Here is a 19,738-nt window from a genome sequence, read left to right as displayed (position 1 = left end):
CCTGAATTAAGGGCTATATTCTTTTAAAGTGTCCTCTAATTTTACACCACCAACTTTGTGCTGCGATTTCTTTCCAACTCCAGGTGTGATTGCAATATGTGTAGACATACCTGAGCTAGCTTTAATCTAGCTAGCGTGGGTACCAGCGGTAGTGAAGTTGTGGCTATCTGCCCAAGGACTTGTCTGCACTTAACACACTCCAGTGGCAGAGCTGGGTCGCAGCCGTACTTCAGTGTAGACCATACCTACGCCGCTGGGAGGGGTTCTCCTATTGGCATAAATAGTCCACCTCCCTGAGAGGCCGTAGCCAGGTCAATTCATTGGAAAGTTTGTTCACTAGGAAAACTGATGCGCTGTAGTATTGGGTTTAAAATTGTGTATTTGTAATTGTGTATTTTAGAATTTTTTAAGGTGCTGGGAGCACCAAATGCCCACAAAGGTGAAAAAATAACTAAAAATAAATGGATTGCAGATGCAAATAGTCACATGCAGTTACAGTTTGATTGGCTGCAGAAGTGAATTGATTGTGGGGACAAAATTCGAGGCCAGGTCAAGGCCCATTTAAAATCATGCTCCTACCTGTCTGTCAGGCATTTCCAGTTGAATTCTCACTAAAGAGCCTTCCGATTCACTCCCTTCAGTTCAAGGAGCTGAAATCTTTGTGGATGATCTGTGACTATAAATTGTAATCTGAGGCACTAAAGTCCTGGACAAGTGACAGTTCTGTGCTATGTCTGATGGTATCTGGTTCCAGTTGGCAAAAGCTAGTTAGCATGTTTTTGAATCGCACTACTCCTTGGCAGTCATGACAGCGAGTACAGTGCAGTTAGAAATGGAAAAAGCTACCTGAACTAGCCCTACTGGGACAGACTTCATTGACATGATATCCACAGCCCTCTAGAGGGGGAGGGGTCTGAAGTAATCAGTTTTAAAATTTCTCTCCCTGTGGCAAAGGAGAGTAGCAGACACTCCCAGACATCTGAGCAGGTGCTGTTGTCACCTTCTGCGTTCTTCATTGCTTTTATCATAGCACATAGGGCTAGTGTGCACAGCACCCTGTACCTGAATGCAGAAACCCACGCACTGCACTCTGAATTAGCCAGCAGGATGAGGTGTAAGAACAGTACACAACCGAAGGCACTGGCAATCATTGTTCCTTGGCCTAAGTTTTATAACTGGCAGTGAAACTGTGCCATGGTCTGTCTCTAGAAAAGCTTTAAAATCTAATCATCAATCAGAAATCACGTTATCTTTTACCTGTTCCCTGCTGTTTTCCTTCCGATGTTTTCAGGTTTCTGTTTTTATTTAGTTTGTCCCTGGCTAGCCAGTGGGTGCTCCATCTGTTGTCATTGTCAGTCTGTGGCTTCAGATTACATTTCCCTGGGAAAGGCCACTGACCTCATAACCACAAGACTATGGGCCAAATCCAGACCTGGTACATTTTTGGCAATTTACACATCATTGACCTCAGTGGATTCCGACCTGAGTACACAAGTTCTGAATCTGGCTCTGTTGCTTCCTTACTGAGTGAAGCAGAAGGAGATCTAGGTTTGAAAGGGAGAAAGATCTTATAGAAACTGTTGAAATACTAGCAAAGGGAACGCAGGAGAAACAGCAAAGGAAGTGGCTTTTTTTGGCCCCAGTTCAGCAATGTGTTTTAGCATATATCATTTCCTTCAGGACTTCACTGGGACTGCCCAGGAGCTCATTAAACCTAGAGTGTCCGTCAGTACCTTGCTGAACCAGGCGTGTCAGTCCCTGTTTAAAATATTTCTTCCCTATCCTATTATTTATTTATTTTATCTCATTTGCTGTCTCATTCCCTTGCTACCTATATTATGGCATACAGCCGGCTTACAGCAACTTAGCTTGATGTGAGAGGAGGACAGGGCTCAATTGTTTAAAAGCCGGAACAAGATCTGAACAAATAACTCAGTCCCAGAACAGGTTCCTCTTTGGGAGCGCCAGATTGTGGGTGTGTAGTTGGGTGTGCAGAGCCTTTCACATTGTGTAGCCGTAAACAAAGGGAGCTTTCACTTAGCCAGGCCCCCAAGTGCATCTTGAAGGAAGCACTCTCACTAAAGCATTTCAGCTTTTTAATGTTTAGCATTGTATTTTTCCAGACAACAAACAATCCATCTGGGGACAGAACTGGTAACAGATCAAGTCAGCAACAACTGCGTTTTACACACTCACTCACTCTCCCTCTATCATATAATTGAAATTCTGGGCTGAGTTCAGTGTTCTAGTTTAATCAAGATAAACAGTCTAATTCTTGAACAACTCCATTGGACTGAAATATCACAAACCTTCCCTTTGTAACTCCTTATTGCAACACAAATCAGTCCTTTAGCTCTCTGGTTCTGACAGGTTCCTTGCTGTGTTCTATCCTCACCATATGTAAAAATTATCGGCAACATGCCAAGTGCTACAGAGCCCTTTGCAAGGCACCCACCGCAGGGGAGGTTTCATGCAAATTAACGTGGCAGCTTGTGGATTTGTCACAACTAAATTACTGATGGGCTTAGGTGTGGAAGACGCTGGCACCATTGAGACATTGTGTCCAATAGTTGTCAAGTTTGGAAGTACTTGTAGCTTAATCAAGAATGCTGAAAACAAATGAACAAACAATAGCAGGCTGCCAAGAATTCTGATTTTTCTTCATCATGGTGATTCTGCCGCACTTTGTCTCACTAACAAAGCTGAATTTGTGGTGGTGGTTTCTACTAATAATGGGTTGGGGCTCTGTGTGTGTATGGAAGGGGGGTTACTACTGATACTTTAGTGCACTGTAAATCTTAGCGCAATTAAGGTGCTGTCTCTATTGACCGCTTTCCATATCTGTAGCCCAGTGCTTGTGGTGAAAGAATATAATGTGATATGCGGGTTGTGTCTGCAGAGAGAAGTAGTAACCTCTTGTTATGGGGGCTCTGTCTCTCTTTCTGTAGGAGGAAGAGGAGGGTTCCGACGAGGACAGCACCGTGAAACTAGATTTCACAGTCACCCTGAAACCAGATTTCAGCATGCGGAGTTTCCTGGATCAACTAGAAGATGAGGCTGATGGCTTCATTTCTCCAGTGGATGATAAGATGCCTTCAAAGAGCAGCCAGGACATGGGGCTTTCTACCCTCCATGCTGCTTCTATGTATGTCATATTTCTTGTACTGTACCAAGTGTGGGCCTAGATGCAGCAAACCACAGCATTTGCTTAAATCTCATTGAAGCCAAAAGGACCTTAGCACATGGTTAAAGTTAAACAAATGCTAGTTGTTTTGCTTATCAGTGATGTGAGTGTTCACATTCTTAAACTTAAGAGTCGTGTCAATTTGTTAGGGAGTGTTTGTAGGATTGGCTACATATATTTTGGTAGAATTACTATACCACTCCTGTTTTAATTTTATATGTAATTTTTATATCTATACTTTAACCCTACAGGCCAGAACTCTTAGAGCAGCTCCAAGAAGTCAGGGAAGAGAAAAAACAGATCAGAAAAAAGTTGAGAGAATTTGAAGATAATTTTTTTCGAGAAAATGGAAGGTATTTCATTTCTAATTCATCCATCTATCTCTATAACTACTGCCAGTAATACTTACTGAGAGCAAAAGGCTCTGAAAATAGAAAGTGCCCTACGTATGCTACCAAATTAATCCTCACTTTGTTATCCTCAATTTTGATAGGGAAGCTGGGATACAGAGCATCTGTTCCAAGGCCAGTTGAAGTCACTAGGGGTATGTCTATACTACCCGCCGGATCGGCGGGCAGCATTGACCCCCGAGCGCTCTCTCGTCGATTCCTGTCCGCCGCTACCGCAAGAGGCGCAGGCGGAGTTGACGGGGGAGCGGCAGCAGTTGACTCACTGCAGTGAAAACACCGCGGTGAGTAGATCTAAGTATGTTGACTTCAGCTATGTTATTCATGTAGTTGAAGTTGCATAACTTAGATCGACCGTGTCCTCCCCCCAGTGTAGACCAGGCTTGAGAGTCTTCTCATTAATTCTGTGAGACACAGCACATTGAGGTTAAGAGTAAAATTTTCAAAAGCATCTAAATCCCATGAGGAGTTAGGCTCCTAAGGGACTTTGGGGCTTTTGAAAATTTTGCCCTAACACGGCAATGGAGCCAAGATGAAAACCCAAGTGTTCCAAGCTCCTTCTCATATGCACAGAGTAGTAAATCACATAAACCATAAGACAAAATCTAGAGCCACCTCATGGACTGACTCCTAGGAATGTAATTCTTTGGGACAGAATCAGGGCTTTGGAGCGGAGCCTGGAGCTGGAGCGCAGAGCAGCTCCGGAGCAGTGGAGCTGCAGGTTTTTGCCTAGAGCTGGAGCACAGCTCCAAAGCCCTGGACAGAATAATAATCTTGTCTAAAGGGACACTATAGAAATGTATCTTTCTATCCCTTCCTCCCATCTGTGGGTCTGCGCAAACACTACTTTGGTACTTAATGGGTAATTCGTGGAATAAATTAATGTTAAATAGCAGCACAGGAAAACAATGCCACAAGAGGTGTAATCATCATCTCTCAAAAAGAAATGTGAAACTCAGTAGTTAAATGCATGTGATTTCTTGTAACATATTGTGTATATGAAGAGTCTATTCCATATTTGAGTCTCCATAATGAGAAATAACATGCTACATCCTAGACTTTAGAGATTCTGGATACTGAAAATATGTGCTCTAGGGGGAAAGATGGTCCCAGTGAACACAAGGCTAAGCCCACTTTGGGGAGGGGTCAACTAGGCTGACCAGACAGCAAGTGTGAAAAATCGGGACGGGGTGGGGAGTAATAGGAGCCTTTATAAGAAAAAGCCCCAAATATCGGGACAGTCCCTATAAAATTGGGCCATCTGGTCACCTTAGGCTCAACTGACATAATAAACCCTATGAGCCGAATTTTCTCCTTGTACGAGCATGGTTCCCGTTGGCCTCAGTATAAACCAAGTATTTCTGAGTGGAGAATTTGGCCATAAGCATGCAGCTCGAGCACTCGCACTGTGAACAGCATCAGAGCTCAGAAAGTTAATGCCCCTGGGAATTCACTTCAATTGCATTGGCTGCTGGTGTTTGTGTCTGTATATGTACACTTGCACATGGACATATATCTATGTAGCATGTGAGCTGATGATACCCATGTGATAAATTCATCTATATATGCACCTTTGACAACCTCACCAGCCCTTTTGTCCCCTGGCTCAGCACTCAGAGAGACTTTTTCTAACATGCTGAATCTCTGCGTGGCTTCAAAAAGGACCCGGGGTTAATCTGCAACAAAAAGTTTCTGCCCAAAATGTGTGGCCTGGATCCCAGGATGGGCAGTGTTCAGTCTTGCTCCACTGACAGATGTATGGTCTGATATCTCATGACTCTCCAGAACTAGAAATGGAAGCTTTTGTACCTTCAGAAACGGGTACCTATTCATAATACCTTCTGTTATAGCCAGTGAGAGCGTTTCAATGGAACAGGAAGCTGTCATAAGACATCATAAGCTGAGCACTGTTTGAGATCCGGGGGTCGGGGGGATAGCATAACTGGTTCTGATACAAGGATGTCAATATGTTTTGACTCTGGAATAGCATCAGGATCACTTTCAGCTTTGACACAGAAATATGCTGAGTTTCACCCCCCTCATTATTAGGTTAGGTTATGCACCTTTTTTTCCTTTTATAGCTAACTAAAAATGACATAAAATTCTCACATCTCCTCCGTTTTTCTGTTAGAAATGTCCAGAAAGAAGATCGTACTCCCATGGCTGAAGAATACAATGAATACAAGCAGATTAAGGCAAAGCTGAGGTTGCTGGAGGTGCTGATCAGTAAAAGAGATATTAGTTCCAAGATTATGTAATGAAGTTGATCGACTTCACAGAGAGGCTAAGAAAAGACCGAGACAACCAGATGAATGCATGAAGGGTGCAGCAGGAGCCCGACAATGAGGGGCTTAGCAGCTCCCCAAGAACTGAAAGGCCATTTTTAGAGGTGGGAGGTGGAGGAAGGGTGGCTTATCACTCTCTGCACTCAGTGTAGTCCATTGTGCCACCAGGCCAGTCATCTAGACTGGGGTTGCCAGCAAGAGAGAGGTAATGCTGTGCTCAGAGATGGCGCTGAAAGGGTCCTTAGTTTTGATTCGCTTACCAATTCTGTCACGTTTAGAATATCAGAGTCAGATTACGTTTTTCCAGAGAATCATAGTGAGAGGCTGACTGCTATGAATAGTGGTGAATCGTCCAATAATGTCCTCTTCTTTCCCAACCGAGTGCCCTGTCCAATGGAAAGTGACACACGGTTCCTGCTGTTGGGAAGTCTTAAGGCTGTTCTCTCTTAGCTACTGTGATAGTGAGCTCTGGCTCCCAAATTACCTGTAGGTTTGGGAGTTGGGCCTTTTCAGTTACCCCACTGAGTGCTGGAGAATTGCTATTAATCAACGCCCTGCTTACTGCGTTGGCCTTTAGTGTGACTTTTCCAAGTGTTTGATTTTCTTACATGTGTTTTCTAGCTGTCATTTCTGCTTAGGTAGATGGTAGCTGCCTCTGATGAGAAAAGCACTGTCAAAGGAAGTTCAGCAATACGCTTAGTTGCCAGGTCGTCTTAGCTGGCATTTTGAATTATGACACTGGGACTGTGGTTGGGCATTTGGATCAGAGTGGAGGTTCTGATGGCAGCAGTCAGAATCCTATTGGGTTTTAGTAGCTGAGATGTTCTATTGAAATGAATGCGCTGCTCTGTCACTACAGCTCTCCCAGTTCAGGTATCCGGTAAGCAGAGTGAAGATCTGTCCACATCAGCATAGACAGACCACCAATCTTTCAGTGTCTGATACTGACTTTAAAGACTGAGCTGGACAGTCCATACACATATAGTGCACACACCCTAACATTTTTTTCTTTTGTGCACCTAAATGGTAAGACCACATGGATTGCAGCACTAAGTGTGAATTGCAGAGATGGGGATACAGAACACAGTGAAGTCATGATCTTTTCTTCCCGATGATAATTGCAAATATAAATACTTTAGAGGAGAGGGGATGCTTCAGGAAATGAGAAACTTTGAGCCAGATTCTGCCCTTGGAAGTATGAGAGTCTGAGGTCAAAAGTTGGAACTTAACTCACTCAAATCAACATGAACAATTTTCAGAAAGGAAAACCTTGTTATGAATGAATTATAGACAGGTGGTTTAGACACTCATGTTAGACATTTGCTATTTTGAAGGGAAATGAGCTAAAAAAAAATAAGTGGAAGGCTCTTATTTCTGTCATGCAGAGCCATTGGGCTCCATTATTTCCTTGTGTTACCCTCAAGAGCGTCAATGTGCAGCTTCACACAGCCCAGGCAGAAACCCCTAATTGGAACTAGAGTAAAAAGTCTGACTTCCCAGGGCAGGATTCATCCCTGCTGCACATAAGTAGAGCAAGCCAGCATGCTCCCTCCTGCATACTGATCCCATCAGTGAGCCAGTGTGGAGGAGCAGGGCAGTGATATTGAGTGCAGAGATTGCAATTGTATTTGGCCCTTGTGTAGATTAGATGAAGGGGTGGGAAGCCTGCCTGTGCCCTACCCCGTGCTTACATACCAGGACAGTCTGGCTCCAAGATACTTGGCAGTTCATGTTCCCTAAGCGCATTTCCCCCACGTTGCTATGTTATGTTGATTCTTGCCACAATAGATACAGAACATCTACAGCGGGTTTCAATAGCTTCTGTATCTCAAAACTTATTAAAAAGAAATGTCTCTCTTCCCCATCCATGAGCCCTGGCAAGGTTCTCTAGAATGTCAGGTGTCGGACAGTGCCCGTGAGAAGTAGTACATTAAAGATAAGCCAGCGCCAGTTGGTAAGAGGTAGCATAAGTTGGGTCTTTTCTTTTGCTAGTCACCAAATTCATTTCACTTAGGGGTATTTTCCAGGTGGTTCTTCATCAATCACAGAATTATCCCCTCCACCTGGAAGAAATAACAGAAGTAGGAGAGACTGAAGCCTATATTTAAAAAGGTAGCCTAGTTTTTGGGCGCACAGCCTAGGGGCTGATTTTTAGCGGTGTTGAGCACCCACAGCTTTCATTGACCTGGGAGTTGTAGGCACTTAGCACCTCTGAGAACCAGACCCCAGAGGTGTCTATACCTGGGCACACACATGCAGAGGCTACTTTTGAAAATATGGGCCGGATTGGCTGACTGCCGTCCTCTTTCCCTTCTGCATGCAGGACGTCTGAGAATTCCAGCAAATAATGGTGGTGCCATTGTCCTCTAAACCAGCTTTATGCCAGTTGAAAGGGTGCATGGGAGGGTTGGGTATTTGGGGCATAACTGTTTAATAGGACAGTGATGTTTAGTAGCAGAAATGATAGGACAAAAATGGCTGCTGGGTTCCTCAGAAGTCAGTATTGCCGGTTGCCTTTTATACAGTTAGGCCCCAGTTAAGTGAAGCACTGAGACCCATGCTTAACTTTAGCCATGTGTCAATCCTATTGAAATAAGTGCATGCTTGAAGTCAAGCCTGTGGCTGGTGTTTTTGTGAGTAGAGATGAACTTAAGCACAAACTTAAATACTTTGCTGAATCAGGGCCTTATCTCCTTAATACCTAAATTACAGTGGCTGTGATTATCTAGCCATCAGTGTCCATAGCCTTCATGCAAAACTCCAGAAGTCACAAAGACTACATTTTGTTGTTAAAAGCCTGCTTGAACTGTGTACTGATGATTAACTGTTTTGTTGCCCTGACAATTCTTGACCAACAGTATATAGCAAAATATTTTGTTTTTAAACTGATAAGACTATAGGGTTTTCTGACTGCCTAGCTACTGTTGTTCTCGTGGTACATTGCTGTGATTTCAAATATTTTATATAAATGATAAGTATAATGATGCACTTTAGAGAGATTATATTTTTAAAGTTTGAAAGCTAATAATAAAACCTATATAGCCAAAATTGTACTCTAAAAATCCTTGTCTATCTCTCTCTTGTTAAAAGGCTGTTCTTTAAACAAAAACATAAAATGAATACCACCAGTTGAGCTTAATTCCATGAAGTCTCTATATCTCCTGCAAACTGAGTTCGGTAGAATTTACTGCAATTCACGAAATAGCCATTCAGGTACTGATAACCCCCGCCACCTCCAAAAAAAATAGTCATGCAAAAATCAAATCATTGCTGTAATTTTTTAATTTCAGTTTTCCTTTGTTATTTCACTTACTGCAGGCCCTTGAGTGTACAGCCCATTTTATATTGCTGTTTACATGAGAATGTTTGAATGCAAGTGAGAATTCTTTTAATAGGGGTGAAGTGCTGGGCAAGTATCTGCTTCAAATAAAACGAGTAAGCTGTTGGAATAAGACAACATATACTTCCATGGCAATAGAACTTGTAGTGTGTTCTCTGCTGGCATTACGGCCTGTTTGGTAACTGGCTTCGCATGGCCTAGAATGATACAGCCACATGTCCTTTTTGTTTTTTCAGTGATGCGTAGTTGTGTATTACCGAATGTGAACATCATAAATGACTGAGGTTTATTTAATGGTGATGATGATGATAAACAGGGTATAAATATAATGATAAAACAAAAAGAGCTAAAGATGGCAAAAGCTTGTAATTTTCACAGGTAGCATTTGCTTTTATTCTGTTTACTTTGGTGTAAACACTCAGTTAATAGATGTTTATATTAAATATGGTGTAATTAAAGCATCTTGTCTCTTGATTATTCTGTTAGGATTCAGTTTTTATTACATGTATGTGCAAAAATTCGTAAGTGCCATCACGTCATGGTAAAAGCCTTTGTGCCTGAGAGGGAAAAGTATAGTTTAGTGACATCTCAGCAAGACTTCCATTTAGGGGAATGTTTGCAAAATGGTAATTCAGACACACTGGAAACAGAACAGAAATAGAAGCTTGCTTGCTGTCCAGTAGTATAAGGTGGATAAATCACTGAGAGTAAGATCTTTCAGTCGATGCCTGGTTCTGTACAGCTCTCATGTCTAGGTTGTAATGGAAGTAGCTGATTAGAAGTCAGAGAGGGCTTTATTTGCAGCCTTGGTGTAATATTGTTTAGGTACGGTGTTTGTTCAATTTGTGAAGGCTCCTAGAACAGCAGTTCACATGCTGCGTGCTTGTAGCATGGATTTTGTCAAACACTAATGCTTTACTTTGCAGGCAGTATGCAAAGTTGTACTGTTAACTTATTCCCATTTTCCGTGCCCCAGGGAACTCACTACGAGGACCCACAGCAACATCTGGGTTTCTTATTGATGTGGGAGAGAAACTGGGTTGGAGGCCAGTGATTACGAGGGAGTGGAATTTGTGCACCCTTGTTCATCCTAGAGAGGAAAGTAACTTTGCATTCTGGAATTGTTGCCATTTGCAGTAGTTATCTTTAGCTATGCCTTTGTGCTAGTTTGAGGGATCACTGGACATGGTTAACAGCCGCTGCCCATTTGCAGCTGCTAATGTTGTGAATGTCTCTCATTTTTTGTATATTTCAGAAAGTAAGAAGCACTTTGCTACAGTGTATGCACTTAAAAAGTGCTGTCTAGTTGTTGAGAGATTACTGGCTTTAGCAATAGCCTGTACCTCGGATCATTGTTAGAACTGGCAATATCTGCAGAACAAGAAGGAACCTTTTAAGTGCATCGACTGTATGCCCACTTCCTGCCAAAATCCTTGCAGTGCAGTTAAATGCATAACATTGACCGGTTCCTCCTGCTTTTCCCCTCAGGGAGTCATTGGGTTATTGAAATGCCTGTGTTATGTGGGACCTGATCCTGCTGCCACTAGAGTCCACAGCGTGTCCCTTTAAATTTCTCTTTTAGGAAACGAGGAAAACTAAGCAGAACTAACAGTTATATATTTCCTCTTCCTCTGTCAAAAAGAATGGAGCTGTAATTGTCAGTTAGGCCAAGCAAAAATGCATTTACCCTTAGTAGTGCCAGCTGGAAAAGGGTGTGGACTCTGGAGTCACAGAACATAGTGCGATATGTGAGACCTGTCTGATTCTGAACCTCACCTGCACGGTGACATACACGTGAGTCTGACAGGCTGCTCCTGAGCAGCCTTAATCCAACTCTCACTGTTCTGGAAAGTGGTTTCTTTTGTTATTTGCCTGCAAGTGTCTGCATGGCCCCTACTAAGCAGGGGAAGGGATTTACATGTGGGAAATGTGAGACATTCTAAATCCTTCCAGTTAACTTGGGCTGTGAGGAAAGCACAGGAGACATTTCTGTGAGTGTATTTTATGCAAATACTCTGACAATCTGCAAGTCTCTTTATTGGTAGGCAAGTGGGGAGATACTTAGAGCCATTTATTTTTTTTAAGTCCTGTTTGTGCGTTCAGGGTGGGTTTCTCAAAGCAGCCTAAGGGAGGAAGGCACCCAGTTCTGTCTGGAAGTCATCTAACTTCCTTCAGCACTATTGAAAATTCTATCCTTTATCCTCGATTGCACGATATGGAGGTCTAGGATTTTAAAGGGATATGACCAGGCTTAAAAAAAAAATTGGCCCTTCAAAACCCTAATATTGGGGTAAATTTTTTAAAGTTCATTTTGGCCAGTTTCCATCTAAATGTAAACATGCCTGTGGTAGTGTCTGCAAACAGCGTTGCAGCTGTATGCTAGTGCATGCAAACCAGAACGTGAGACTGACTGCTGTGTTTGTTAACATCCCTGCTGAGTGAAAGTAAACACACAGCATAATGGGTGAAAAGATTTGTTGCAGTTTCACTCTGTCTCAATCTCTAATGCATTATTAATAATCAGCCTACTTAAAATTACATGGAGTGAAATCCTGACCCCACTGAAGTTAATGGGAGGTTTGCCATTGACTGCAGCAGGACTCGGTTTTCACCCACCGTGTCCTTTAAATTTCTCTTTTAGGAAACGAGGAAAATTAAGCAGAACTAACAGTTTATATATTTCCTCTTCCCCCATCAATAAAAATGGAGCTGTAATTGTCAGTTAGGCCAGCCAAAAATGCATTTACCCTCTGCTGTCAACACTGATGGAAAATGCAAGGTAACCCGTAGCCGATTGAAGTGGAAATGTAGAGGAAGTATGCACAGCATTATATTCATTTTTCCAAATGTTGCACACTGTTACATTTGGAGGGCAAATTAGATAGACGAGAATGTGGTTTCACCAGAATGACCTCTGACCTCTTTTCTCTCATACCCTATTTCTATGTCCTTTTATAGGAAGGTTCTAAAAACAAAAAGGGTGAGGAAAGGCTGCATTCTTTTGAGGCAAATAGATTTCTGCCCCTGGAAACCATAATTTGCAGTGTATAATACCTCTTTATTTTTTGACATGAGATTGGTGAGTCCTCTACCGGTTACCTTATTAGCTTTATCCGTGAAGGAACCATATGCTGTGGTAGCCTTACACTTTGATGTATGGTTGAAGTATCTTGTTGTCCTTGGCAAAAAGAATTGTAAAAGTTCTTGGCCTTGTACATCTAGAGGATCTGCACATCCAAGCTATTCATGATGGCATGCGGGGCATCAAACTCTGTCCAACCTGTATTATCTGTTCTCTATGACACAGGGTATTTAATGCTTGCTACAACTTTGTATGTTCAAAGTATTCATTGTGCCTACTTGTGCCTCTCTGTGGACATCTGCATGCATTGGTGTAAAGCATCTTCTATTATGTGTATATGTATATACATAGAGAGGTATATATTTACACAAATGACTGTGCATGTGTGTATACAACTTGATTTTAGAGTTCAGAAGCCAGTAACAGCCAGGTGTGTGGCTGGAGAAATCACTTTTGCAGACTTCATTCTCTGTATGAAAGCAACTCCATAACCGGCTCATGCAAATGACATATTTAACAAATAATGCAATCTTAGCCAGTGTGGGCCCAGTTCTCTGTTTACATGATTTATGCAAGCAAATTTAATTTGAATCTACAGTGTCTTTTTTAATGTAAACTGATTGACAAATGTTTTGTGTACATTTTTGTACATGATTGTATTTTGTATGAAACAAAGGAAATAAAACTATTTTGACTGCAGGTCTCTAGCAATCCTTGCCATCTGCATGAATCGCTGACAAAAGGGACTGGTGCAACAATCAACAGGCTCAGTAACCTTCATGAGTGATCTGGCTGGCGAGGATTAGGGGTGAGGAGAGGGAAAAAGCAGCTGCACCCATCTCCAGGGATAGAACACAGTATCGTTCTAAGGTGAGAGCCTTGCTATGTTAAGTCTTCGACTAGGGGTGTGAGGAAACTGCCCTGCTAGTCCCAGACACTTGGCACAGATCACCATGGCCGGAAATAAATGTTAGGTATATCCTGCCTTGGGAGTTTTTGCTGAGTTGGTAAATAAATCTGGATCATTTAAAGGCAAAATGTTTGCCCTGCAAGAGTGTTTTGCTGAGCTTTAGGCTCTCTCACCAGCAGGGATTATTTAGCAATATCCAGAGAGAAGTGTGCACCCCATGAGAGGTGGAGAAATCACCCCACTGCCATGAATTTGGTGAGAAAATGTTTACAAGAGCCCCCTTCAGCCCATCCCCTGCCCCTCTGATATGTTGTCTGATAGGGTACACAGGGAGCTTCCTTATAGAAGTCTGCTGCAGCAAAAGGGGGATGCCACTGTAAAGTGTGCAAGAAGATAATAACCAAGATGCGGGTCATGCCAAAGGCATCCGTGTTTCCAGGTCGCACCCTCACCTCAAAACTTTTAGTCTTCTGCAAACAGAGGCAAACTTGAAGCCATTTTGAAAGGACTCCAGCACTTGCTCCCTAGTGGCGAAGTGATGGTGTGGATGTGGCCCAGATTCCCACTTTAATTGCATTGCAAACTCCATCTCCGTGTGACTCTCTGGGATAGGGACTGGTGCTCCATGCAGCCAGAGGGACTGGTGCACTTGTTTAAAACATCTGTGATCCTCTAATTATCCGACAGATTCCTTTAATCTTGGAGCATTAAAGTGCTGACATGCTGCCAAGTGCACATGATCCCCTCCTTCCAGGCTGCCGCCCTCATTCCCGTAGTGGAGGAGTTCCATGCTATAAAGCTATGTGAGTTTCAAACTCGGGAGGCGGGGCTGGAAAGCATCTGCTGCTCTCAACAATGCAGGATTGCTGCCAGTAGAGGTTCCTCCTCCCCATCCAAGTTCTCTCTTCTGAATAGACCTGATCACGCTAACTCCTCTCAAAGCAGACTCGGGAGCCAGGTTCTAACCTGGCATCTTGTCTCCCTTTGAGGCTTTAGCTAAGCACTTCTTACTCAAGCAAAACTCCCATTGGTACAGTAGAACCCTTATTTGTCACCCAGTCCTGAGACAGGAAGAGCTCTCTTGGAACCAATGAGAGATGCTTGCTCTGGTTGGAACAGACTGCACTAGCTGGAAGAATGAAGCAGCCACGCAGAGGCCAAGTGTCATCATCTCTAAGCACTAGCTCACATGCTCAGGGTTTAGCTGATCGCCATATTTGGGGTCGGGAAGGAATTTTCCTCCGGGGCAGATTGGCAGAGGCCCTGGAGGTTTTTCGCCTTCCTCTGCAGCGTGGGGCATGGGTCACTTGCTGGTGGATTCTCCGCAGCTTGAGGTCTTCAAACCACAATTTGAAGACTTCAGTAACTCGGACATAGGTTAGAGGTTTGTTATAGAAGTGGATGGGTAGGTCAGACTAGATCATATTGGTCCCTTCTGACCTTAAAGTCTATGAGAATTTGCAACCTAAGGCTAAATGAGCAGCACTTGGGAGGGCTCTGCCTGTGACTGGAGCTTTATTGGCAAAGGCAATGGAGTGGGAGTGGGAGAATCTGCTTCTGGTGTGCTGGAGCCATAGATAAACAGGAGATTGCAGGCTCTAGGGCTGTGACTGGGCTCTGGCACCAGCACTCAATTACATAAGAAAAGCCACACTGCATCAGACCAAAGAGGAGGAAGGGTACCTCAGTGGCTTGAGCATTGGCTTGCTAAACCCAGGGTTGTGAGTTCAATCTTTGAGGGGGCCATTTGGGGATTGGTCCTGCTTTGAGCAGGGGGTTGGACTAAATGATCTCTTGAGGTCCCTTCCAACCCTACTAATCTATGATTCTATGAAAGGTCCATCTAGCCCAGTATCCTGTCTTCCAACAGTGGCCAATGCCAGGTGCTTCAGAGGGAATGAACAGAACAGGGAATCAAGTGATCCATCCACTGTCACCCATTCCCAGCTTCTGCAAACAGAGACTAGGGACACCATCCCTGCCCATCCTCACTAATAGCCATTGATGGACCTATCATCCATGAATTTATCTAGTCCTTTTTTGAACCCTGTTACAGTCTTGCCTTTTGCAACATCCTCTGGCAAAGAGTTCCACAGATTGCCTGTGCATTGTGTGCAGAAAGATTGTCTTTTGTTTCTTTTAAACCTGCTGCCTATTATTTTTATTTGGTGACCCCTAGTTCTTGTTATGAGGAGTAAATTACACTTCTCTGTTTACTTTCTCCTCACCCATCATGATTTTATAGACCTCTGTCATATCCCCTTTCTGTCATCTCTTTTCCAAGCCCCAGTCTTGGCACATGGGAGACTGCAGCCATTCCAAAGTCCAGGAGCTGAGTCGGGGGGGGAGATCGATTTCATAGCATCCTCTGAGGGAAAAAATGAAATGCTTTTCAGTGTTATTTCCAGGGTGAAGGGTCAGGCTCAGCGCTGCAGCCTGGAAGCACATAGGAGTGAGATGGCTTCAGCAGTTTGTTTGCAGCTAGAAAGAGCGAGATTCTCCCCTCAGCTCCAGTGGGGTAAGCCAGGAATCGTTCTGGGTGAAGTCACGGGGCTAATACACCAAGGCAAGAGTTATCAGGCCTTAGAGCGCTCTCTCCGTTCATACACGATGCCCATCATCAGACACAGAGCACCTGGGGCAAGTTCTCACAGGAATGCAGGAATTGCCAGAGTGGATCCAACTAATGATCATCGAGCGCTGTTGCCCAACTCCAACAGTACCCAGTACCAAATGTTTCAGAGGAAGACACTGCAGTAGACGGCGATAGGCTAACTGGCTCCTTCCCCCACCCCACCCCCAGGACAATTTCCTCCTGGAAGCTAGATATCAGGTTATGTTAATACTCCTATTTGCATAACGTATGGAGGCTCCTGTTACTGATATAAATATCCAATCCTGTTTTAATCTCTGCTAAGATCTTGGGTGGCAATGAGTTCCCCAGGTTCATTGTGCAAAAAAGTACTTCTTCTTAGCAGGGTTGAACTTGCCACCTTTTGCAACTGTTCAATCTGACATTGTTTATGTAGCAGGAGACGGAGACCAGAAGTGTCCAACCTCCCTTCCCTTGAGCAGTTCTGTCTTGCAGGAAGCACAAAGAATGAGTTTTTAGAAATAGTCTCAGCATTGAACTTGGGTGCTGCCTGGGGAGGAGACTGAGAAAGTCCTTCTGAAAGCGTGGACGTAGCATCAGCTTTCATACTAAAGCCTTTTCCTCCTCCGATTCCCCACTCACCTTCTCTTCCTGTAGCTACCATATTTTCCAAAGCCTGAGCATCAGACTGGAAGTTGAACACCAACCTACCTTTGAGGACCTGGACCTGACACACCAAAAGGAACACCCTGTGACTTGGGGTGCCTAGGGTAGCCCCACTGAGAATGCCAAGGTCAGGGCAGGTGCCAAAAAAGTGCAGATTCTCCCAAAACTATGGGGTTGTGCTCAACTAGTCACAAACTGTGCTCCTGATCTCCCCATGCTCGTTATCAAGAAGCTGAAACAAGGAATCACACCTCCCTCTTTAGTGCATTGCAGTTGTCTGGCTCTCAATCAGCACATGGGTCCAGTAAGGTGAGGACGTATTTAAAACCTCTGTTTATGATACAAAATCTTCTGAACCCCAAAGGGCCAGCCACATTACCAGGTCAATATTAATTGGGATCTTACCCAAAATACCATGCTGCTGGCCAATCCTTTAGTATCTAAAACTAAAGGTGTATTAGAAAAGAATGAGGAGAGAGGAGTTAGATAGTAAAGCAGTCAGATACGTAAGTTAGACTTCAGAGTCCATATATCAGGTTCTCAGCAGTATTGGTGAGTTTGCTGGCTTGGAGAGTCCCTCTGAAACAAATCCAAAGCTTGGATGAGTCATTCAGTCCTTTGCTCAGCTTCCAGAGAAGTTACGCCAGTGGTAAGAAGCAGGATTGAAGACCAAATGGAGAAGTAGCAGCTGCCTTTTTATATCCTTTGACATGTGGTTTGTACTTCCTTTGTCCCAAACACAAACTTCCAGAACAAGGGCCTGGGAAAGCAGAGTCCTCTGTCCACAGGCATGTCCCTACATGTCCTGCTGACTCAGGTGTATCCTGCCTTCTCTCGGTGGGTTCATTGTACAGCTGATTGCCTTTGCTAGGCCATCACGCTGGCTAGAAAGTGCTGATGCCAATCTGTCTGGGGGTGTCACCCAGATACACAGCACAGGTCTGAGATACAGATATGCCACACACATTTATAGTGCGCCATACAAAGATGATACAAACAAGATTATCATACTTGGCAAATCATAACTTTTCCACTGCAACCTTACCTGGTATATTTTGTAATATTGGTATCAACAGTATTGTAAATGGTCATCCCTATTCCACACAGCGTCACCCACCCCTCTTGCATTCAGCTGCCACTACGTCCACAAAGATGGCTTGGGGCTTTGAGCCCCACTGCAACTGAGGTTCATCCTTTAACAAGTAAATGGGTACTTGGGCATATTGAAAATAGCTCCCCAGCCACGCCTAGCCAACTGTAGAGAAATCAGAGTCAAACCACTTCAAAGAATAAAATGGAGGAACTGCTGGTCCCCTCCTGCACTCCCCTGCAGAGCAACTGCCTATGAAAGCAACTGAAAATAGTTATCCCAAGCTACAGCATCAAAAGAGACACAATGCAAGGACTTCTCTGTGCACCTTAGCTTTGAGCAGCTTGGCCTTTTCCAGGTTGTAATGACAGTAATAGCACCAAAAAAAATCTTGGTGGGCATAGGGTTGCCAACTGTCTAATCACACAAATCCAAACACCCCCTGCCCTACCCCTTCCCTGAGGCCTTACCCATGCTCACTCCAGCCCCCCTCCCCCTGTCACTCGCTCTCCCTCATCCTCACTCACTTTCACTGGGCTGGGGCCAGGGGCTGGGGTACAGGATGGGATGCAGGTTCTGGGAGGGAGTTTGGGTGTAGGAGTGAGTTCAGGGCTGTGGTAGGGGGTTGGGGTACAGGAGGGGGTGTGGGCCCTGGGAGGGAGTTTTGGTGCAGGAGTGAGTTCAGGGCTGTGGTAGCGGGTTGGGGTACAGGAGGCGGTGTGGGCTCTGGGAGGGAGTTTGGGTACAACTGTGGGTTCAGGGCTGTGGTAGGGGGTTGGGGTACAGGAGGGGGTGTGGGCTCTGGGGTGTGTGAGGGGGTTCAGGGTGCAGGCTCTGGCTGGACGGTGCTTACCTTGGGTGGCTCTGGAAGCAGCAGTACATCTGGAAGTGGCTTCTAGGCTCACAGGCGTCCAGATGGCTCTGCACACTGCCCCTGCCTGCAAGCACTGCCCCCACAGCTCCCATTAGCTTCCCCATTCCCAGCAAATGGGAGCTGTGGAGTCAGCGCTCGGGGAGGGGGCAGCACATGGAGATCCCCTGCCCATGCTTCTGCCTAGGAGCTGCTGCTGGACATGTTGCCATTTCCAGGAGTGGTGCAGAGCCATGTCAGGGAGCCTGCCTTAGCCCCGCTGCACCACCTGACTTTTAGCAGCCTAAAAATCTCCTGGATTGGCTTCAGTAGCCTCCAGGAGACTGAGCCAGCAGAGAACATTCTTCCCCTCTGCTGCAGGGCCTGTGGCCTGGGGAAGTTCTCATGGTCCCACAGCCTGGCACCCTAATGAACTGCTATTGGGACTGAGCCCTGGTACTCACACCACCATTTTACTGCATTGCTTGTGCACTGACAGAACAGTACCCAGAGAAGATGACAGGAATAGGCACATACTTAGCCCCACCCTTCTGCAGCTCCCAAAGTACTCGACGAAGTGGGGTACAAGAAGAAGAAAGATGGCACAGAGGTTAGCTGGGACTTCTCTGCAACATTAGACAAGTCTCGCTCTCTGCCTCAGTTCCCAGCTATAGAATGGGAATAGTACTACCTCTCTCGGTCTTGGCTATTTAGGCCGGGGCGGCTCCAGGCCCTAGCCCGCCAAGCGCATGCTTGGGGCGGCATGCCACCGGGGGCGCTCTGCCGGTCTCCAGGAGGGCGGCAAGCAGGCTCCCTCCGGTGGACCTCGGTGGACCAGCAGACCCTCTGCAGGCACGCCTGCAGGAGGTCCACCGGAGCCACAGGACCAGCGACCGGCAGAGCGCCCTCCGCGGTGTGCCGCCGTGCTTGGGGCGGCGAAATGTCTAGAGCCGCCCCTGATTTAGGCTATATGGGCTGTGAGGGCGGGACTCTCACACTGTTTGCTTGGGGGGGGGGGTGGCTTTAGGTGCTCCCACCACATAATTGAGTTGTCTGGTCCGTATTACTGGTGCAGCTGAAGGGAAGCTGACAAACATGTCTTTCTGATGCAGGAGGGAAGCCATTAGTTATAGCATATACCCATAAAACCACTTGGTGTAGAGGAAAAGGCAGAGGGGAGAGAACTTATAGCACCATCAGCACTTCCACTGAAGCGAGCAGATTCTAGTGGAATGAGGAAGGCATCCTTTCCTACCACGTCTCTCCAAGCTGAAAACTCACACAGAATATTTCCATCCCTCTTCCACATCTTCAAACAAAGGGAGCTAATG

General features: G+C 45.0%; 1 protein-coding gene across 10 annotated transcripts in view; it reads left to right on the top strand.

Annotated features, from left to right (window-relative positions):
- The window catches only part of FAM13A (family with sequence similarity 13 member A), a 239,073-nt gene extending 226,076 nt beyond the window's left edge, over positions 1 to 12,997 (top strand). For all 10 annotated transcript variants that reach the window (XM_032767562.2, XM_032767545.2, XM_075066152.1 and 7 more), the window contains 3 exons: positions 2,949 to 3,145; positions 3,436 to 3,537; positions 5,723 to 12,997. In XM_032767562.2, the coding sequence (XP_032623453.1) occupies positions 2,949 to 3,145; positions 3,436 to 3,537; positions 5,723 to 5,849 (426 nt within the window). In that variant the 3' untranslated portion in view covers positions 5,850 to 12,997. The remainder of the gene's footprint in view (positions 1 to 2,948; positions 3,146 to 3,435; positions 3,538 to 5,722) is intronic.
- Positions 12,998 to 19,738: the final 6,741 nt, after the last annotated feature.

Source organism: Chelonoidis abingdonii, chromosome 5 (assembly GCF_003597395.2).
Source record: "Chelonoidis abingdonii isolate Lonesome George chromosome 5, CheloAbing_2.0, whole genome shotgun sequence".
In the NCBI taxonomy this organism is placed as follows: Eukaryota; Metazoa; Chordata; order Testudines; family Testudinidae; genus Chelonoidis; species Chelonoidis abingdonii.
Note: the sequence above shows the minus strand (reverse complement) of the source record. Positions and strands in the feature narration are given on the sequence as shown.